General features: G+C 38.6%; 3 protein-coding genes and 1 pseudogene across 4 annotated transcripts in view; all 4 read right to left on the bottom strand.

Annotated features, from left to right (window-relative positions):
- The window catches only part of LOC144634236 (uncharacterized), a 140,269-nt pseudogene that overhangs the window by 114,948 nt on the left and 2,838 nt on the right, over positions 1-22,483 (bottom strand). The window lies entirely within an intron of this gene.
- On the bottom strand, positions 678-2,932 carry LOC144641752 (uncharacterized). The gene is made up of 4 exons (XM_078500782.1): positions 2,312-2,932; positions 1,974-2,048; positions 1,348-1,533; positions 678-837 (listed from the first exon to the last, which is right to left on the bottom strand). Exons 1-4 carry the CDS (start codon positions 2,368-2,370, stop codon positions 678-680), a joined length of 480 nt encoding a protein of 159 aa, XP_078356908.1. The 5' UTR covers positions 2,371-2,932.
- LOC144633700 (uncharacterized) overlaps positions 7,390-22,483 on the bottom strand; it is a 28,205-nt gene continuing 13,111 nt past the window's right edge. Inside the window, exon 4 of the mRNA XM_078492594.1 lies at positions 7,390-7,672. The gene's annotated coding sequence lies outside the window, so the exon portion shown is untranslated. The remainder of the gene's footprint in view (positions 7,673-22,483) is intronic.
- On the bottom strand, positions 12,809-14,380 carry LOC144645636 (tetratricopeptide repeat protein 28-like). The gene is made up of 2 exons (XM_078505200.1): positions 13,278-14,380; positions 12,809-13,190 (listed from the first exon to the last, which is right to left on the bottom strand). Exons 1-2 carry the CDS (start codon positions 14,378-14,380, stop codon positions 12,809-12,811), a joined length of 1,485 nt encoding a protein of 494 aa, XP_078361326.1.

The following is a 22,483-nucleotide window of genomic DNA, read 5'->3' as shown; positions in this document are numbered from 1 at the left end:
ACGTGACTCAGTTAGGAAGGCTCGTGAAGCCCATTTAATTACTAAAGCCAAAACATTAAATCCCCTTGGCATAAACTGACGTGACGAAGCACACCATTGACACTCGTTAATTAGTTCTTAGAATAAACCATTGTTTAGTATTTTATTTCAAAAAAAAGTATTTTTAACAATCCTTTCACTTTTCTCCCATTTGTTTTCCGCCCAGCCCTTGAGGAAGGATAAGTTTTCCGTCTATATTTTCCATTCTTGCTTTTATTGTGCTTTGAGTGGAGTGTTCCGTGCTTTGGCCTGTTCAACAACATCCTCGGAGACCCAGGGGCAGTTAGTGGGGGCGGGAGAAAGTCTATATGGGCGAAAAAAAAAATCGGCGAAGAAAAGTCAAGAACGAAAAAAGTAGCTACTTTTTTCGTTCTTGACTTTTCTTCGCCGATTTTTTTTTTCGCCCATATAGACTTTCTCCCGCCCCCACTAACTGTCCTTGGGTCTCCGAGGATGGTTCAACAAAGGCTTAATCTGTTACTACTCTACTCTCTAACACACAAGAAAAATTTGACACAACTCGTCTTATTTTAATAAACTAGTATTTACATATTTACACTTATTCTCCTTGGAATTTTCTGAATCTGTACAAGTAATACATTTTCTTTGTTGTTTTTACAAGCAAGTTCAATAGACTTCTAAAGATTGGGAAGCGAGCAGACAGTCCAGTCTTCCACTGGATTTGCTTTTAGAAACTGACCGAACTGACACGCCTCCTGTTTTAGTTTTAACGCTGCCAGGTCCATTTCACACACTGATCTCTGCCTTTGAAGGCTGATCTCGTTGTGTTGAAGAAGTCTGTAAAGAAACAAAAAACATAAAATGATTAGGCAATCATACTTAGGTAACTTCCAGCTCGGTCACATTGTAGGATGTGGCGCGAAACACATTAGACAAACATTTTTATAAAGTGACTTTCCAGGGCGTATTGCAAGGTTGCCTGATTTTAAAAAAATCTTTTGATAGAAGAAAGAGTAGGACTATGCGCCAATGCTTGTGGAAAATTGTGGGTCAGCATTTCCGCTTTTGATTGGTTTTTACTTTATTCATTAAATACAAGCAGTCTCTTCAATTCGAAGTTAAAAAACAAACAAACAAACAAACAAACAAACAATAACAGTTCTCCTGACAATAAACAACATCAAAGCGGCAGGGGAAAAAACGACCGCGCGAGACTAGGGCGACTGCACGCCCCCAATTCCTTGATGATGGCATTAATTTTTTGCTTCTCTTCAGTCTATTTGAAATTACTCGCACTATACAAGATACCAAAGGTTTGTAATAAAAGAAACAGAACTATACGCTTACCTGAAATTCCTGTCCAGAAAGTAACATCTCTCCTCTGTAACATTAACTGTAACTTCCTCAAGGAAAAGCTTTCGCTCCAAAGCTTGAACCTCTTCCTCCATTTCAGTCACTACACAATCTGCATGGGCTGTCTCAGTGTCAGACATTGAGTCATCGGAGGGGTAACTTTCACATTGATCTAGTATCCTATGGAAAAGTGAAAAGAAAGCGATTATTATTTTAATTATATCAATTTAACAAACTTGAATTTTAAACAGTGTACAAGAAGGTGTTGGTTAAAATCCAACTGATCTAGAAAACAGAAGACCACGGTCCAAGCTAATTCAAAGCTTATGTTGCCCTTTAACGTCGTTTCCAGGGTCTTTTTTCCTCCCGCTCCCCGGAGCGAGAGAAGAGACAGTGTCTCTCTTCTCTCGTTCTCGTTCCCAGGGTCTTTCTCTCTCCGCCCCCCAGGTTGGTTTTCCTTATTGTCGAGCGAGCCCCAGCGTTGATCGATTCCGGCAACCGGCGAAGTCTTGGCACTAGTGCATATTCTTGCTAGGCCTGAACGACCCTTTTCGTGATAAATAAACGAGGAAAATGCACAGGTACCTTTGGTGTGGAAAGTTCTTTTAGCGAGCACTTACTCATTTTCAAGCTGCAGTTGTTCCTGGAGACGAGCAATGCATTCCGCTGCTTCTTTCAATTGTTTTCTCAGTTTTCTGTTTGACAAAAACATTCTATTATGAGAAAAAACCTGAATATCTTTTTACTGCAAAAAAAAAAAAAACGTTTGCGTTGACAAAGGGGTTAAGAACAAAATGAAGGAAAAAATTAAAGAAATGAATATTTTTAAATCTGACTGCTTTGTTTTTGCAGAAATCAAAATGCGCTGTTAGGAATTGCTGTGAAACATTTTGAATTTCGGAACTTTTAATTTATAGAGGAAAAAAAACTTGACCAGATCTCATAAAAGTTCGCTTACCTTTTGTAATCTTTTTTCGCTTTTCTCTTCGACTTAAATGAACTCCAAGATAATCCCATTTTAAATTCTCACGTTGTCCTTTTTTAACAAAATTCAAGCGCTTCGAAAAACACGGCTTACAAGACGCTTTTCTCTTTGCGAATGAAGAGTCTTGGATTGTGACGTAACAAAGGAGAGGGAAATGCGCGCGCTGTAATAAACCAATCAGATTCAGTTTCATAAATAACCGTCATCTGAGCGCGAGAAAACGAGATTAAGCTTAACAAGAATTTTCCTCTCCTGAAATGTTTTGCAAGTGACGCACAAATCTACTTTTTCACCGAACAATTGTTAAAAGCGTGTTGGACGATCTTCGATCTATTTATAAAATGTCTAATATATAGAAATGGTGGAAAAATAACGGAACTGCTAACTTGCAATGAGGTCATTATTATACTGGCGCGCGCATCAAAGCGTACGAAATGCATTGTCATTCGCGATGAGGTCAAAACAAATGCCGGGTAGAGTATTCGGGTTTAACTTTTAGAAATGAAATCAGCCTAACAAGAAATAACACGCAAACTGCGGTGATAAATATTACGAATAAACGCATTGTTGGAAAAAAATTATACCTTTTTACTTGACGTTGTGTATTTTTCTACGTAATCTGACCGTTGAAATAAAAGTAACAACTAAATTTAAATCCGATGAACAATAAGAATGACAGATGACGAAAAACAGATGATGACTGAAAAATGCATATTTAAAAAATGGCAAACTAATAAAGACAGTTTTTCGCTGCAAACATTATCATTTAGGGCATATTTAAAATCCCTAATTAGAAGATTCTCCTTACAATGAATATCTGACCATCCTCTTGCTTATATGTCAAAGTGGTCCCATTTGGAAACAAGGAGCGAAAGAAGTTACAGGTTCCGAAGAGGAACCCGTATACATGTATATGTCGTCCCCGAACATCTGCCGTAAATATGCCGTCGCAGAAAGGGGCGTTAAGCAAACAAAGCCCAGGACTTATTTACGGAAATTTACTGTATATCCCTCTCTATGGAGAATGAAAACATTTTTATGTTGAATGCACCCGGTAAAATTGACCATTCACAGAGCCCGTACGCGTACAATTGATATAATGGAATAATAAAAAAGGTAAAGTCTGCATACGAGCCTAGTGGCCCATAAGGCGCAAACTTATCCCTGTTTTTGTAGCATGAAGCGATTAAGGGGTATTTCTACTCCCCCCTGGATGGAATGCTAGTCCATCGCAGGGTTACCCGCCTTTTAAGGGCCTTTAATTTGAGGGATGCACTCTCGGTGTAAAACAATGTTGAGTACTTCTCCCCCTCTCCATGAGTTCAGAGAGTTGAAGGACGAGGGTTGCAAGAATGTTCTTCAACTCTCGATGAGCGTGGGAAAACTCTTGACGATTCCCAAGGAAAATTTGAGCAAGTTCAAATTTGACGACAGCACAATAAAGTCAAGGAGAATCGCACAAGAACATACGTTTCAGGCTAGGTGAGAGCGAGTTTGAACCCTTTTCAACTCTCGTGTCTAGCTTAAAGTTTAGACTGCATTTTCATTATTTTTTGAGGGAATGCATAGGAATGAAGTTTCACCAACCGAACTATAGCCAGATATTGTTCCGAGAAAAAGTATCCTTCATAACCAAGTTTTGCTGCCGCTTTACAAAAATCCTATGCTCGTCCCATATGTTTAGGGGTGCTTTGTAAATATTTGGGTGATTTGTTGGGGTGAGATAGTTTTTCTTAAAGGAGTTGTAAAATTTAGAGAAATAAGAAATATTGAAGTTTTGATGTAGTTTTAGAATTAGAATTTGAAGTTAAAAATTGGAAGACGGACACCAGACAGTCCCCTGACAACCTGGAGTGCGCTTGCGTGGGGTTCAAAGTGTTCCAAAAACAATTTTCTTCCTTTTATCCCTTTTAGAAATTACTACAAATTTCATTCAAATTTATGTTAGGTCCCCCTTAACACGTGCTGCGAATTTTCTGGAGTGTTCCACGCAAGATTGGCGGGATGCAGGATCGCACAAAAATCGCGGCGGGATGCGGGATACGAGAACGTTCAACGGCGGATACGGGATGAAAATACACCGGTGGAAGCAGGATGAAGGCGGGATGCGGGATATGATAAAGTTCAAAGGCGGGATACGGGATATGAGAAAGTTCAAAGGCGGGATACGGGATGGAAATACATCAGTGAGAGCAGAATGAGTGAAGGCGGGATGCGGGATAAAATTGAAACTGATCGCGGAATGCGGGATAAAAAACAGCGAATGACGCGTTCTCAGGGACCTTGATGATCTGTTCATAGAGGAGCTCGTATTAGATAGCACAAAACGCGCGTTGAAAGAAGAAAATTTGAATTGTTTTCTTTCTTCTCCCCTCCTTCCTCAATTTGGGACCAGAAGAGTAACGAGAGACGAGCGCTAAGGGGCAGAAATTAACCAATCATTCACAGTCTGCCAGTTCGATGGATACCATCGACAACGCAAACCTCTGACCGTGGGCTCCCGCCAGAACGAAATTTCCAATCAGTGACATTTAAGGATCGAAAAATCAATTGCTCATTCGAAACCAATCGGTAAAATTAGCTCCGTGATATGTGATATGTGGAGCTGATCTTGTTGGTCACGTCACGCGCGGTCACTAAAGAAGACAGATCAGAAACTAGGATAGCAACGCTTCTCGCCATTGGCAAACAACGTCTGCGAAGAAGACTTCTGAATTGAAGGCTTGCACTATTAAAGATGCATAATTTCCTCACGAAGAAACAAGTTTCTATCATCATCATTAAATGCGTTTTGGGAGTTAACCTCTCAGTTTATTTTAAAAGCTTTCTTTCTACAATCTATAGTTTACTGAAATGTCGCATTTTGTAGCCTTTTTCAGGATGAAGGTAAAAGACGGTGTATTCATCTAAATTTATAATTTTTAAATAGATTATTGAAGGTACGAGAAAGGGGAAGAATTTTTTTGTATAGTATATGTCAATAATGCTGTGAAAAACTTTAAGGGTTGGGTGGCGCCTCCCCTTATAAGACCAGTTTGTTAAAGCTTGGTTTTTACTCGCGAAGCAAGCACACCGCAAGCATAACTAGTTTGTGCCAAGTGAAAACGAACGTCGACATACGCATTAACACTAGCATAAGAACTCGATGTTTACTAGTTACGAGGCTCAAATGCTCAGAAGCTGGGAATTCCGGAACCAGCCGGCCAGATGTCGTTAATAGCCTTGTGCTTTTAATGCGGTGTTTCGTTTTCACACGGCATAACGCAAATGCAAGCACAAGCACAAGAAAGGAAAAATTTTGATCCTTGCGCTTGTGCTTATGTTTGCATCAAGGCCGTTTTCACGGTATATAAGAGCAGTTATGCTTGTATTGTAATAAAAACTAAGTATGGCTGCCCAATCTTGTTAGCCAATTGTGGTTATTCTGGGCAGCCATGCACTTTACTCTATTTATTTTATTTATTGTATTGCTAATTTTAATTGAATGAAAAGGGTGCAAATAAAGTTGTTGTTTTTGTTGTTGTTGTTGTGTCTGTGCTTAATAAGTGTTTGCGCTTGTGCTTGCGTCGCTAGTGAAAACCACACGGCAGGCTTTTAAGGCTTTTTTCTTAAAAGTACCCTCGGGGCCAGTTTTCAACCCGGCACTTTGGTGCCCTAATGTCAGACACTGAACACTTATACCGAGACCTTGATTATTCCAACTGAATATCACTGCTACCGAAACTAATAACATGCAGGGATGATGCAGTGGTGAAAGTTCTCGCCTCCCACCAATGTGCCCCAGGTTGGAATCCTGGATCGTAACATGTCGATTAAGTTTGTTGTTGGTTCTCGTCCTCGTTTCGAGGGTTTTTCGACGGGTTCTCTGGTTTTTCTTCCCCTTTTTAAGCGATGACGTCAGGAAATTGCTTATTGTCATCGCACGATGGGTTCTTTTACTCTGTTAGGGCGATCGAACAGAAATCAAGTTTAACTTAACAAGAAATCGCCGCGTAGAATACAAAAGCAAAATACTCCCGTGCAGTCAGAATGGAACACTACAATGTATAAACGAAAGAGACTAATTTTATAATGTGGTATATATTAGATTTAGTAGACAGTAGTTTCTAATTCTTATAATACAGGGCCGCTATAAACAAGCAGAAACAAGAGACCGTTTGACCTTTCTCGCAGCTTAAAAGCTAACTCCCGCGTATCGCGCGTATGTCGTTTATCGGATGTCACACACTGCAATATAACGCAATCTACTGTGTCTACGAAGGAAATGTATTATTAACTTTGTATCCTTAGCCTGTGAATTAATAACTACTGTATTTATTTGAATTCCATCAGATCCTAGCTATGCTATTTAGACAATCACCAACATTGCTTCTTAGATTTAAAAAAAGAACACTGCAATTGGATAACAGTTTTTATCATGCACAAGGTGTCAGCTACTTTTATTTACGTTGAGTTTTTTGACAAATTTTTCTCAAAATTATGTTAGACCCTTTGTGAAACGTCATCGCTTCTGCATGCCCTGCATGCCGTTTAATTAAGGAAAATATCATCGAAGCGGTTATATGAAAAAATGACGTTTTAAACACAGCCTGAAAGTAACTTTAGAAATCACTAGGGGGTTGTGGAGAGGGCTAACCGAACGCCTGGTCCAACTGGTGGAGTAGGGTTACAATAAAAGGTCACGCCCTCCACCCACGTGACCAAGGTGCCTCCAATTCTAGCAAAGCCTATAAAAGTGGCCGATCTTCGAAAAACTCGATAACTATCATATACTCATTATCCGACCAAAACCAGCCCGAGTATTACGAGTACTCCAAAAACAGTCCGGACAGACAACTTCGTTGTTGAAAACTGCAGGCTCAGCCAGGACAGGATATGGCTGATTTGACCGAGCCAGCGGTTTGGGTCCGAGGTGTCCTTCAGATCCTTTCATACTTGAAACTACATCCCCATACGGCAATCAGAAACGTTCTTTCGGCGATCGTTTAAGTGTCTTAATATTTTCACATTTAAGCGACGACTATTATTATGTAGGCAGGTAGGGCACAATATGTACTGAGAATTTTTTTTCCTAGTTGACTCGAGCGGTTGTCCGATTTAATTCTAATGCGTGAAGGACTTACCATTAACTGCAAACTAAGAATAGAAAGGCAGGACTACTACATTAAGCCTTCACTCGTCTTTATTCAGTTGTATTTAGGAAGACGTACACTTCATATAGCTACAATCCCGGACAAAACCAGTTGAGACAAACAGATTTCACAGCTGATAATAAGCGAATGTCGACCCTGACTGGCAGGTTTGTTGAAAAAATGTTATCCCCCTCTCCCCCCACTCAATGTTGTTTTATGGCGTTTGCAATTCATCAGGCTTTGTTTCCATTAAACGACAACATTAACAACATTGAAATAGGGGAGGGGGGATTGACAAAAATGAGCTGTAGTGCCAAAATCGGTGAAAATTAGCAAAGTGTTTCAACCGTTTTGTCCGAGATTGTAGGTTAAGGTCGCGCAGGACCCTTGCTCATTAATAAATTCATTAGCCAAATTTCTTGACGAAGTGCTATCTTGTAAAGCTTTTATTCGCTACATTTTGAACATCGATTCCTCTAAAATTTATCAAGGATATAAGGGGATGTTGGAATTACATTGTGATTGTCCTTTTACTGAGAGATGACCGTTGTCTGTGATGTTACAAGCCCTTAAAAGTTTTACTGCAGATAATACGATTTTGTGTCCAAGTTTTCAGCTAGAACAGAGCACCAAATTAAATGATTATATAACCTAGTGTTAAATCATAACCCCTTTTGTGCTATGGCTAGAACGAAATTTTCGATTTCAAAAACTGCTACAAGTTAATGGCTTCTAAGAGAGCAAAATTGTGAAATCTAAACTTTGAAACGTGCTATCTTCATTTTGAGAAGGAAATTTAAAAATTCGCTCTAGTCATAGCACAACAGAGTACACCAAGTTTATGTTTCTCGCGAATCAACTCTTGAAATTCTATATCGGCGGAGAAAACTTGGACACAAAATTGCAGGTTTTGAGGCTTCCGAAGACCATCCGAGTGAATGTTTACAACAACGTGTGATATATTCAAAGCTGTGAATCTAATTATGATAATTCCTTATGTTCCAGCGCACGTGGCACAAAGCTGAGAACAATTAGTAGTAATTACTTGTACAAAAGAGTTTAAAAACAAACATTCTCATGAATATTTCGTTTGTTGTCGGCTTCAGTCGTCCGGCAGTTCGTGCATACTCTTTAAATAAATACATACTAATGATTGCAAGGGTCCTGCGCGACCTTAAAAATCAGTCACTTAACTGGATAACATGCAGAAAGAAGTCAAAACGTTGTTTAGGAGAAAAGGTTCATATTCCTTAAAACGGAATCAAGGAGTGCACAGTTCTATAAAAACAATGTCAAACAAGTGTAACATTGTACAATGAAAAGTGAGAGTAAAGTAGAGTAAAAGGCTTTCATCACCTAATCTTAAAACACTACACAAAACCTTTAACTCTTTTTTTTTATTTTTTTATTTTTTTATTTTTTTTTATTGAGAACAACAAATTTTCTTACAATACTAACAATACTTACAATACCACAAATTACTTAAACAAAACTAACATTACTTACAATACTAGCATTAACTACATTACTTACAGTTACTAACAGTACAAGAAAACATTGTTAACAATACTGACAATACCTTATATCCTAATAAAATACTGGTGTTACCTACCATATTAACATTACAAAACTTACAATACTATCTAATTTACAATACTGTATTTGCTTATTACTTATTTAAATCTACATATATATTTCTCTCTTTTTTTTTTTCTTTTCTTTTTCTTTTGTTTTTTGCTATGCTTTCAGTGATACTAACAATGCCTCATGCCACAATTACAGTGCAAAAAGGAAAAAAAAAAAAAAAAAAACAGCAGAAAAACTATGCATATATACAAATAACAATGACGCTACAGCAACTACTTAGTAAAGGAAACAGTCGACTAGATTAAATTTTTCAAAAAAAAAAAAAAAAAAAAAAAAAAAACTACATAATGGCTAGACGGATCTATAAATAAATTTCACATTTGAAAAAAAACTAAACCAACACTTGGTTTACAGAAACTAGATTGGTGGATAAATCAAACGGATAAAACATGGAGATAATTTATAGGGAAAAAAGTGTAGAGGAGATTAACAGAGAAACATCTTCCACTTGTTTGTGAAGGCGGTCAAACGATTACTATGCAAAGCTATTTGTTTTTCAATTTGAATAATGGAATTCAACTTACTCAAGAAAACAGACAAACAAGGAGGCGCTCCGCCTAATTTCCGGGAGTAAAGATGATATCTCGCAATTAGAAGCACAAGATCAACGGCTGTGTTAGTCGGGATTCTTAACAGCCCCATCAAATGGAGATCTGTGAGAACAAACTCAGTCCCAAAGCCCTTTTGAAAGAGAAATTGTTTAATATCTTCCCAAAAACATTGCGTTATGGGACAGTTCAAGAAAAGATGGATGATAGTCTCTGTTTGTTTTGCACAGAAGCAACATTTATTTGAAGGTATAAGATTGATTCTCTGCAGAAAATCATTCGTGGCAATCCTCCGATGTAAGAATTTAAAATGGAAGGTTCTTAATTTGGTGGACGCCGTACAATTAAAAGCAATTGTGTATGCTACTTTCCAGTCTACCTCACAGTCGTTCTGAACATGAAGGTCTCTCAGCCATTTTACTTGGCTTCCAATGGGTGGGATTTTTTCTCTCTTTAAAAGAGAGGTATACACAAAATGATTGATCTTACTCTTAGAGGTAAGATCAGCTAAAGATACTCCTTTCATAATGTTATTGTCTGGCGTCTGAGGATTATGTAGCTTCCTTATAAATGACCTTATAGCTGAAAGAACGGCAAATGATTCAAACCATTTTAGCTCGGGGAACTTAATCCTCAGCTCGTCGTACCTAAGCAGGGTGCCATTCTCGTCCAATAAGTGGGAAATTTTGCAAATTCCGTGGTTGAACCAATGTTTATGGAAAACGGGTCGGTCGTTTATTCGAATAAGAGAATTGTACCAGATGATCTGGTCACCAACATTTACATCAGTGATGTCAGTGACATCCGTAAAATGTAACTCTGCCCAGGCTTCCAGTACCTCTTGGACGAAGGGGTTACAGACCCCTAACGTGGGGATGTCGTCTTTGTGAAGATTGCAGGTGAAAATATCCCTTCCTCCATGCTTTTTAAGACTGTCCTCGAAAACAAATTTCCATTTCCCATCATTTGTCGGATCCAGGTATTTTTGGATCCAGGAGACTTTGAGAGATTGATTGAACTTGTTTATATCAATCATTTTTAGGCCGCCCTCCTTGTAATCTTTGGTTATAAATATCCTTTTAACCTTATCTCCTTTACCATCCCAGAGAAAATCGAAAAACATTTTATTGACTTTTTGTAATGCTTCTACGGAGGTGGTTAGCGGCGTTAAAATATAGACCAGTTGGGAAACCAGGAGACTTTTAATGATGGTAATTTTTCCGATTAAACTGAGCCTCCTAAACTGCCATGATTCAATTACACTTTCTATCTTTTTGATCCTTACCTCGTAATTGCAGCGGAGCATTGTCTTCCTGTCTGTTGCAAACCAAATTCCAAGTGCAAATACTTTTCCTTTCACCCAGGAAATTTCCGATTTGTCACATTTTATTGGTTCTCTTTCTTTTGCTGAACCCACCCATAGCACTTTTGTTTTCTCGTAATTCACCTTGAGCCCAGAGATTATGTGAAATCCGTCCAAGACTGCAACTGCACGAAGAAATGAGCCCTCAGAACCGTCGAGTATTAAGGTTGTATCGTCGGCATATTGGCTTAGTTTGTGTTCTACTTCATTCGTTTCAAACCCCTTTATGTCTTTATCCCTTCTTATAAAATTGGCTAGTATCTCAGCTGCTATTATGAACAAGTATGGGGACATCGGGCAGCCTTGCCTGACCCCTCTACCTAAGATGAAATGCTCTGAGACCCAACCGTTGTTTTGGATGGCGCTGGAGACATCTTTGTAGAAAAGCCTGAACCAGTTCACCAGCGAGGGCCCGAAACCGAAGTGTATGAGAGCTCGTTCTATAAAAGACCACTCGATCGAATCAAACGCCTTTTCGAAGTCTACAAACATCAGGAGACCGGGTTTATTCGTATTATCCGCAAAGTTTATTATTCCATCAATTAGTAAAATATTTTCAGCGATGGAGCGTCCTTTTAGGAAGCCGCTCTGGTCATTGTCAATAATTTTTGGAAGTACCCGTTTAATTCGATTTCCAATCGCCTTAGCTGCAATTTTGTAGTCACAATTCAGAAGAGTGATTGGCCTCCAATTTTTTAGGAGAATGGGGTTTTTGTCTTTCTTCGGTAAAAGAGAAACTATACCTTGCCTCTGGGTGACGGATAATAGCCCCTTTTGGAAGGAACAGTTGATTGCATTCACAAAAAGAGTAGAGATGTCATTCCAAAAGAATTTATAAAACTCTGCTGGGAAACCGTCTGAGCCTGGGGATTTATTTGATTCCATTGTCTTAAGGGCACTCAAGCATTCATTGGCACTTAGAAGGCCTTCGCAGGAGTCTTTGCAGTCTTCATCAAGTCTCACACTATTATCTCTTGGGAAGAAATCCAAGTCCTCCTTGTTGTTTTGTATTGTTCTACTACTATATAAATCACTATAGAAATTCACGCATTCTTGAAGGATGTCGTGATCGGAGGTTAAAGTTGTGTTGTCAGCTTGGCGAAGTTGGCATAGAACCTTACGTTTAAAATGTCGCTTTTCTAAGTTAAAGAAGTAGCTTGAGTTTTTCTCGCCTTCGTTGTACCACCGAGTTTTAGACCGCAAGATGGATCCCTTAGTTTTATATTCATAGATTTTTTCTAGGCTTTCTTTTGCCTCACTCAATTGTTGACTAAGTTCTTCTTTCAGTTGAGGGGGAATGGGTTCTTCAACTTTTTTCTCCAAGTATGCCACCTTCGCATGCAGATCGTCCTCCTCCTTACGTCTGGAAATAGCTTTCTCCTTTCCATAAAAAATTGAAGCTTCTCTTACCTTAAGTTTAATCATCTCCCATAACAAAGCATTTACTCTTTACCTCCCACGAATGCTAAAGCATAAACCTGACAATCAAACTTTCCTACGACTCATAAAAATAATATATAGCGACGTTACACATGCACGGCATCGGCATGGTCTACAAAGTATATTTACTTTTTAGTTTTGGCGAGAAATTTGGACAGTTATTTAATGTTTAGACTGTTAATTTGATCTCCTGTTTTGAGACTTTTGAACACACGAGAAGCCAGGCGCCAAAACCCCAAAGCGTAGAAAACGCCACCGGATAAAAGTCCCAACGTGTAAACCGTTAAAACGTTTATCATTCCTTTGTCTGAGTTACAAATGCGAAATGTTTTTAAAGAATTTACTTTTCTTTTTCAAATTTAAATGTCACGTTGTCTCCAATCAGCATAAACGGTGCCCACTCGGAAACCTTGGTAAAGCCGTTACCTCTCATCCACTTCATGGCCTCGTGAAGAGACTCACTGGCACTTTTTCCACGAACAAGGTGTTCATAGAAGTGACGCATCAGCTGCTCTGTCGCTCTGTCTTCTATGGCCCATAGTGCCACCAGTACTGAACGTGCACCGGATCCTAAGAATGCTCGAGCGATTCCAACGACTCCCTCGGCACGGATCTGACCACACCCACTGTGGCAACAGCTAAGTACCACCAGTTTAGCTCGCAGTTGAGCTTTCGAAATGTCAGACATTGTCAATAAGTAGTCTTCTTCTTGTGGAATCCAACTAGTGAGACGTAGAGGGGAAAGAGCAATTTCTCCTCTTTCAGCATTTCCATGTGCAGCAAAATGTATCAGACTCACTGAATGTAACCTTTCAAGTACCGCCTGCTTGGTTGCGCATTGCCCTAACAAAGGCTGTTCGCTCAGCAGTTCTCCAATCATCTCTGCTTCCTTTCTTGCACCAGGCAGTGATTTAAAGTTCTCAACACGTCCCCTGTAACGCACACGGCCAACCACGGGATCCCCTACTATCAGTGCACCACTCTGACTGTGATAGTCTGCAGGACTGTCCTGGATTAACTTGAGAGTCGTCAATGAAGGAACGATGCGAATCCTGAAAGTCTCTGATAAATACTTCCCGCCTTCATCACATAACGCTGCAAATGGAACTTGGTTCAAGGACCGATTAGGAACAATGATGATTTCTGGTTCATCAAGTAAGTCAGCCACAGGAGCGATGAGCAATCTGTAACACAAAGAAAGACTCGATTCGGAATTTTCAATTTCTCCATCGTCTTCCTCGACAAGTCGCAAAGCTCCGAGGCTCTCTACATGGAACGATTTCAGTTCTGGCTTCATTACATTTAAAGATCGATCTTCGCAACTCTCCTCGGGTAAAACACTAAAGCTGCGGAAGTTTTTATCAAAAAAGTCAGCCAGTCCGGCACCAACGATGTCTTCATTCACTGTTATTCTTCGAAAACGAATGACTCCGCTTGTTTTGAGAATCCACAAAAACACATCTTGATCAAAATAAGAAATGTACAGACAAACGCAGTTGCTTTCTTTCTTCATAATATTCTCAATGCCAATCCACGATTGTGGATTAGCTGACATTTCACTTTCAACGGAGTACTGAGTCGCCATTAAGTCTGCTAGGGCTCTCCCGCGTGCTAGCTCTTCGACATAAAGAGCATTGTTAGGGTTTCCAGTAAAACAAAAACATAAACTAAGAAACCTGAAGGGAGAATTCTGGACGTCTGAAAAAGATATTTTAAATTGATCGTTGTCTTTCAGAAAACCACGCAAATTGTCACTTTTGATGATACTCAGAAGCAGATAGTTAAGCATTTTCTCGTTGTTCCCTTGGGATAACTTCACCATTGCTAGGTTACAAAGAAGTTGAAACTCTTGGTCTCGATGTCCAATATCTTTACTAATTAAAAGTGCCTTAGAGAGATAACCTTCAGCCATGATATATTCACCGAGAGATTGAAACACAGTTCCTAAGTTTCCGTAGGATGATGCTTCTCCTTTTCTGTCACCAATTTCAATTTTGATCGCAAGTGCTTTCTCAAGATATTCTTTAGCTTTGTCATATTCACCAAGAGATTGAAACACGGTTCCTAAGTTTCCGTAGCATGACGCTTCTCCTTCGCTGTCACCAATTTCAATTTTGATGGCCAGTGCTTTCTCGTGATATTCTTTAGCTTTGTTATATTCACCAAGAGATTGAAACACAGTTCCTAAGTTTCCGTAAGATGAAGCTTCTCCTTCTCTGTCACCAATTTCAATTCTGATCGCAAGTGCTTTCTCCTGATATTCTTTTGCTTTGTCATATTCACCAAGGTATCGAAACACGGTTCCTAAGTTTCCGTAAGATGAAGCTTCTCCTTTTCTGTCACCAATTTCAATTGTGATCGCAAGTGCTTTCTCAAGATATTCTTTAGCTTTGTCATATTCACCAAGAGATTGAAACACACTTCCTAAGTTTCCGTAAGATGATGCTTCTCCTTTTCTGTCACCAATTTCAATTGTGGTCGCAAGTGCTTTCTCAAGATATCCTTTAGCTTTGTCATATTCACCAAGAGATTGAAACACAGTTCCTAAGTTTCCGTAAGATGAAGCTTCTCCTTTTCTGTCACCAATTTCAATTGTGATGGCACGTGCTTTCTCGAGATATTCTTTAGCTATGTCATATTCACCAAGAGATCGAAACACAGTTCCTAAGTTTCCGTAAGATAATGCTTCTTCTTGCCTGTTTCCAATTTCAATTCTGATCGCAAGTGCTTTTCCATGATATTCTTTAGCTTTTACATATTCTCCAAGTTGATAAGACATATTGCCGCATTGTCCATAAGCGTATGCTTGTCTTTTTCTGTCGCCAGTTTGTATTGTGATATCGATCGCTCTCTCATACAGTTGTCTTACCTCTACATATTCACACCGCCGTTCATATATGTTGGCTAGTGTTTTGGTGATATTCCATTCTTTGGCTGTTTCACCACACCCTCGGAAAATGACAAGAAGTTCTCTGCCGTATTTTATCGCATTTGTGTAATCAGGGAGAATAGAGTATACCTTGAACATTGTTAGATAGGTAGCAGTGGTAATTAAATTGATAATTTGTTCCTCTTTTCTCAGTACTTCATTACTGAGAAAAAGCAAACATTCTTTGCATATTTCGATGGCTTTTTGATCACGACCAGTGTTGAGAAGAAAAGTAGCAACAACTAAGCCGATAGAGATGGCTTGTAAAAGGTCTTCTATGTCATTCATGACGTCCTCTTCTGTAAGCCTTGTAAAATAGAATAAAATCAAGTGTTTTGTAGTGACTTAAAATAAGATGCGTTTTTGTTTTATTTACGTTAACTTAGTATTACAAAACTGCTCGTTGTTTGTTTTCATGTATCTAGACTAAAAGAAATCAATACAGGATGGCACACTATAAAAAAAAAAAACCAACAGAGACTGAGGCAACATAGCACAAGAACTTTTGAGAAAAAATACTCCTAAGATCTTTGTTTTTGTTATGATGCTACTAAAAGTGGTAACGGGGAACCGGTAACCGGGAACGACCGGGAACCGGAGTCTGGGAAGGAGTGTACAGCGGTAATCCGTATAAAAATTCAAAATAGCAGACGAAAAAAGTCTGGGAACTAGTGTTCGAACTCGATCGTCGGAGCAAACAGCATGATAAATCGACTTTTCGTGTGTTTTTTTTTTCGCCACGAAGGTGCTGGTTAGGGGAAAATTTGGGACGAGTTGCAAGGTAGGTGAATGATCATTAATATTTCCTTATATTCAAAGATTTTTCCTGGAGTTGTAATTAAACGTGTGCAAAATCTGGGCAAGGTAGATAACCTGGATTTTTGGTAGACTTTTTTTAGAAGTTTGATGACCATGCATGACGTGGCAATACTACGCGTACCAAACCAACTGTTCCACGAACAACCAAGATTTCTTTACAGATGGTCGGTTCTTTTCTTTTCCTGGGCTAAGTTCTGTTCATGTGATACATCTTGGCGGGGGCGGGGGGGCTCATCATGGCTGGACGCAAATAATTGAGCTCCGCAGTATCACCTGCCCAAGAAGTGGTTTCAAGCAATATTTCGACTAAAATTCGTGCCGTTCGCTCTTTCTATCGTGTAAACTTCTTATGGCAAGTAAAAATGAAACGGAGTGCCGTCTCCCGATCAGGAGTATCGCCTGATTCCAAACAAGCACGTGGCGACATTTTAAATATGGCGGCTTCTTCTCCGCTTAACGAAGAAGCTATTCAGGAGGAAATAGAAGAGCCAGACATGGAACCAAATCTCAAAGACATCCACAATCTTCTAAAAAACATCCAAGGCGCTATTACTGCGATGCAAGGCAATATTGCAAAGTTAGCCAAGGACAACAACAAACTGTCAAGTGATGTGGCTGAACTTCGAAAGGACATCGCGAAGAATAACGGCGAAGTCGAAAAGCTAAAGAAAGAATTGATAAGCCAAAACAAATATGTCACTTCTTTGGAACTGGAACTTGAACGTGTTAGAAAAGCTTCAAAGAAACAAAAGAGTGACATTGATGACCTGCAAGCGAACCTTGACGAGTTGGAGCAGTACTCCCGTAAAAACTCTCTCGAATTCCATGGCATTCCCGAGGATGTAGGTGTTACAACCGATGAAGTAGTTTGCAAGGTGGCTCAGGCGGTAGGCGTGGAGATGGAACCGGAAAAAATCGAGATTTCCCATCGCTTAAACAGAAAAAAAGGAATCAAGCCAATAATCGCCAAATTTGCTAATCACAAGGACAAGGCAAAGTGTTACAAGGCGAGAATTCGTCTAAAAGATGTAACTCTCTCCACCATCTTCCCGAGCTACTCGGGAACAAGCCTGGCCGATCAGCGTATTTTCATTAACGAAAATCTAACGGGGTACCGAAGCGAGATGATGAAACTGGCTATTGAGAAAAGAAGAGACGGGAAGATTCTAAGCACTTGGTCGCTCAACGGGAAGCTATTCGTCAAAACTTCTCCCACTGGAACAAAGACAAATGTTTTCGATCGACGACGTCAAGGAACTTTGACAATTCAACCATCCTGTCATTATTGGCCTCACTTTTACCGTAGGGAAAATGTAAGTTACTAATCAGTATAGATTAATTTTGTCTTCGTTGGGTAGGTGATACAGAGTTGAGTAGTTCAGATTATCGCCCCCTGAGTTGTAAATTAATTGTTCCCCGTTACGTTACGGTTCTAACTGTTATTGTGTTTTCTACATGGAACTTTGTTTAATGTATATAGTTATTGTACACAATTTCACTCCTCTGTGATCTGTCTTAGGCAGATTCGGTGGGATTTGTTTCGGTTTAATTCCAGCGATCGATTTGATTCTGACCACATGAAACAAGAAAGAAAATTATCGGAAACCGGTAGTTCTTGTAATGTGTCGTGCGTTCTATTTTATTGTTTTGCTATGTTTTGTTTTGTGCTACCAAAGATGCATCGAGTTGCAAATGAGCAATATTTCTTTTGTAATACATTCTATATTCCTTTCCTTAAACGATTATGGTAGCTCCAAAATGTAATTTTATAACTTTAAATGTTTGAGGTATAAGAAACCGAGTCAAAAGAAGATCCATCTTTAGTTATTTGAAAGATCAAAATTGCCATTTTTATCTCTTGCAAGAAACTTTCTCAGAACCAAAAGATGAACTTACATGGAAAAATGAATGGGGAGGTGACGTTTTCCTCTACCACGGATCAAATCACAGCAAAGGTGATTGTATTCTTGTGAACCCTTCTGTTGTCGTAAACGTAGAAAACAGCTACAAAGACATTGACGGTCGAATTATTGCAATAGATGTAATTTGCAGGGGTGTAAATCTATCTATCTGTAATGTGTATGCTCCTACCAACCGTCAGTCGCAAGGAAAATTCTTGCAGATTCTTAACGAATTTATGACTTCAAATTTAAACATCACGCAGTTAATTGTAGGTGGAGACTGGAATGCTACGTTAGATAGCATTGACAAGAAAGGTGGCATAAGTTGGAAACCAACGGCTTATCGGAATGGTATTATCTCAATGATGGAAGAACTGGATCTAATTGACATTTTTCGAAAGCAAAAACCCCATACAAAAAGTTTTTCATATGAGTCTAAATTTTTGAAAGTCAAATCGCGAATCGATTATTTGCTTATAGCAAAACACCTCACTCAATACGCCCACAACGTTGAAACAAAGACTGCAATCACTCCAGATCACAAAGCAATCAAACTCAGTTTAAAGTTATCCCAGGTGTCAAGGGGCCAAGGATTATGGAAATTTAACAACTCATTTTTAAAAGACAACAATTACTTGACTCTAATTACAGACAGCTATCCAATAATCAGTGAGAAATATGCCAACATAGTTGACAAAAGACTAAGATGGGAACTGATTAAAATAGAAATTAGAAGCATCACTATTTCTTTCGCCGCTCGCAAAGCAAAAGAATTTCGCAAACAAGAATCCGACCTTCAAAAGCGCTTAGACGAAATCGACAAAAGTATAAGCAACAGGAATGATAATCAAAATACCGAAGACAAACTGAAAGAATATGACAGGTTAAAAAATGAATTAAATCGCCTCTATGAAATCAAGGGCAAAGGCGCAATTTTTCGCTCCAAAGTGAGATGGGTTGAACTAGGTGAAAAGCCAACCAAATACTTTTTCAACATGGAGAAAAAAAATTACAATAAAAAAGTTATATCGGAACTTAAAAGGTCTGACGGAAAAATTATTGTCCATGATCAGGATATAATGTCTGATATCCAAACCTTTTATGAGAATTTGTACAGCTCGAATATTGACCACAGTAGTAATGTTTTTACTGACTTTGGTAGCGACTTACAATTCGCGAAATTATCTGATGAGGAGAAGACAAATCTTGATGGCGAAATAACGTTAGAAGAGTGTGAGAAAATCTTAAACACCTTTCAAAATGGGAAATCGCCAGGGGACGATGGTTTTACAGCCGAGTTCTATAAGCAATATTTCAGCCTCCTAGGTCAGGATTTGGTAAATAGTCTAAATGCAGCTTTTGATTTCGGCGAAATGTCTGTGTCCCAGCGAAGAGGAGTTATCACGCTTCTACCCAAAGAAGATGCAAATTTGTTGTTTTTGTCAATAACGCTATTAAACGTAGACTATAAGATAGCGTCAAAAGTTATCGCTAAGAGGATAGAACGCGTTTTACCATCTCTTATCCATCCAGATCAGACTGGTTTTATGAAAGGGAGATACATAGGACAAAACATTAGGCTTATAAATGACATTATCCAGCAAACTGAGCTACAAAAGATCCCTGGGATACTGCTACTTCTAGACTTTCAAAAAGCATTCGATACCCTAGAATGGTCTTTTATCCAAAATATCCTCAACTTGTTCAACTTTGGTAACGGCATTAAAAAATGGATCTCTTCGTTCTATACGAACTCTGAGAGCAGCGTCTTGAACAATGGTTTTTCTACAAACTATTTTAAATTGTCGAGAGGGGTGAGGCAGGGTTGCCCCTTATCACCGTATCTCTTCATCTTAGCTGTAGAAGTTCTTGCCACAAAGATCCGACAAGACAAAACTGTCAGAGGTATCACAATCTTTGGAACAGAGTCGAAAATAAGTCAATTCGCGGATGGCACATCAGCCTTTTGTGATAATTTATTATCTGTCCAAAACTTGATTGCAATAGTTAACGATTTCGGGACATATTCAGGTCTGAAACTAAACACTTCAAAAACCAAAGCGATATGGTTAGGCCCATGGCGCAATAGGGAAGATCAGCCCTTCAATCTAAAATGGACAAAAGAACCTGTTAGAACTCTTGGGATCTTTGTTTCTTACGATGAAAATAGGAATGAGAAAAGAAACTTTACGCTTAAGGTTCGAAAGCTTAATACTAATCTTGATATTTGGAGATCAATGAATCTCAGTTTATTTGGAAGGTGTTTGATAACAAAAAGTCTCGGCATTCCACATTTAGTATACTCCACTTCAATGTTAGTCATCCCCTCGGAAACTGTCTCTTCAGTTACAACCTCTCTATTTGACTTTATCTGGTGTAAAAAACCGGACAAAGTTAAAAGGCAAGTCATGTATCAAGACTATGTTGACGGAGGATTACGTGTGCCAAATATGAAGGTAATAGCTAAATCATTAAAACTTGCTTGGATTTCTAGATTTTTGATAACCGACGCGCTGTCAAGGAAGGAGAACTGGAAGGCAATTCCCTATCATTTTTTCGGAGAATACGGTGGTTTAAACTTTCTATTACGTTGTAATTACGATAAAAAATTTCTCAACCAGACTGAAAAACCTCCTTTTTACAAACAGGTATTGTGGTACTTTTTAGAACTTAAAACCCTGTATGAAAGTGACAATGGAACGAAATGATACTGTTCAATAACAAAGAAATTCTCATTGGGAATATGCCGATTTTTCTGAAAAGCTGGTTTGAAGAAGGAATTGTCTCTATCCAAGATATTCTCAGCGAGAACGGAAAGTTTTTATCATTTCAAGAATTCAAACAAACATACACAATTAAGTGCAACTTCTTAAATTATTATCAAATCATATCTGCAATTCCGAAACATCTAGTAGAAAGAGCAAAGCATGCTCAATTAAATAAGTCACTCTTTCTTGATAGTGTGAATTTTCAATTGTCACCTACAATAACGATCGATCTTACGAAAACAAAAACAAAGACTATTACTGGCTTTTTATAAAGAAAAGTATTCTTAAAATAACTGCACTTAGTAAATGGGAACGAGATCTATCATCAAATGATATTCATTGGAAAAACTACTTTAAGCAAATTAAATTTATGTGCAAAGAGAACAAACTTAAAGAATTTTACTTCAAACTTGCTCATAGGATACTTGTCTCCAAAAAGGAACTTCACCTCTTTGGAGTATCGAACAACTCGGACTGCACCTACTGCGGCCATCCAGATTCGATAAGTCATACTTTCATCGACTGCCACCTTTCTAAACAATTCTTTCATAAAGTTTAACAACACTTCAATGAAGAAAACGGTACCTCCTTTACGCAGATGAAGAACTACTCTTTGGTAAATCACTAAATTCTGCTCAACTGCAACGACACTCTCTAAAAAAGAAATTAAATTACTGCATGTTATTAGCTTAGTATTACCTTTACAATCAGAAACTTAATCAAATAGAGCCTGGGGTAATTGAATTCGTTAGGAAACTTAATTTTAAATACCGTGTAGAGAAATTTATATAAAAATTTAGACTAGTTAAAAGTATTTGTTAGTAAGTTAGGCTTTATCGGTTAAATTGTGTAACTTGATGTATTTTTATCTTTTTTTTTTTTATTTGTAACTGTTTTTTTTCACTTTCTGTAACGTGTGATATTAAATAAATGCATTAAAAAAAAATCTTGGCGCACTGTGTATAATTTGCGCCGACGAAATGCCGAAGGCGAAAATAATCGAATCTGGAATATTTCATTCTGGTGAATTAACCGAACTTCCATCCGCCGTGCATCTAAAATGCATGCTGATATCAGCTGCTGTTGTTAAGCAACAATAATAGAGAGCTTCTGTCACACACACTGAGAAGGCTGTAAACCTCATGTCAGCAGGACATGCAACTGTGTATAAGAATTTTTTTAGACAGTTTGGCAATGGGAGAATTTGTGTGTTTTTTTATTTATACTATGGCAAGTGCAATTGTGAACCACATTGAATTTTGAGGAATGCTTAACAAAGTTCAAGCACAATTCCTCACTTGGAAATCACCAATTTACTTGTTGAAATACTTTTACGATGTCAATTAATGTTTATCTTGTGGCCAGTAATAGAAAAGACAAAACTTCTAATAAGGCCATGCAATATTTTCTGAAAATTTCCAACACCCCTCCCCAAACCACCAGTCGCTAATGCTATAACTGATTATGGAAACCGAGGTAAGCTCAGGCTTGATGGGCCACTGGGCTCAAACGCAGACTTAACCAACAGCTGTGATGCCATAACCCCTATTGCAATCATGATGATACAAAGTGATCATGTACTTCTCACAACAGATGGT

Source organism: Oculina patagonica, chromosome 1, assembly GCF_052425735.1.
Source record: "Oculina patagonica isolate OP01 chromosome 1, crgOcupat, whole genome shotgun sequence".
NCBI classification, from domain to species: domain Eukaryota; kingdom Metazoa; phylum Cnidaria; class Anthozoa; order Scleractinia; family Oculinidae; genus Oculina; species Oculina patagonica.
This window is presented reverse-complemented; position numbering and strand designations above follow the sequence as displayed.

Excerpts from the sequence above, each read along its gene's own strand:
- LOC144645636 (XM_078505200.1), bottom strand. The coding sequence starts at position 14,380 with ATGGCTGAAGGTTATCTCTCTAAGGCACTTTTAATTAGTAAAGATATT. Across the intron at positions 13,191-13,277 it reads AAGCAGGCGGTACTTGAAAG|TTGGATTCCACAAGAAGAAG; the intron begins GTTACATTCAGT and ends ACGTCTCACTAG.
- LOC144641752 (XM_078500782.1), bottom strand. The coding sequence starts at position 2,370 with ATGGGATTATCTTGGAGTTCATTTAAGTCGAAGAGAAAAGCGAAAAAA. Across the intron at positions 2,049-2,311 it reads GCGAAAAAAGATTACAAAAG|AAAACTGAGAAAACAATTGA; the intron begins GTAAGCGAACTT and ends TTTGTCAAACAG. Across the intron at positions 838-1,347 it reads TTTCTGGACAGGAATTTCAG|ACTTCTTCAACACAACGAGA; the intron begins GTAAGCGTATAG and ends GTTTCTTTACAG.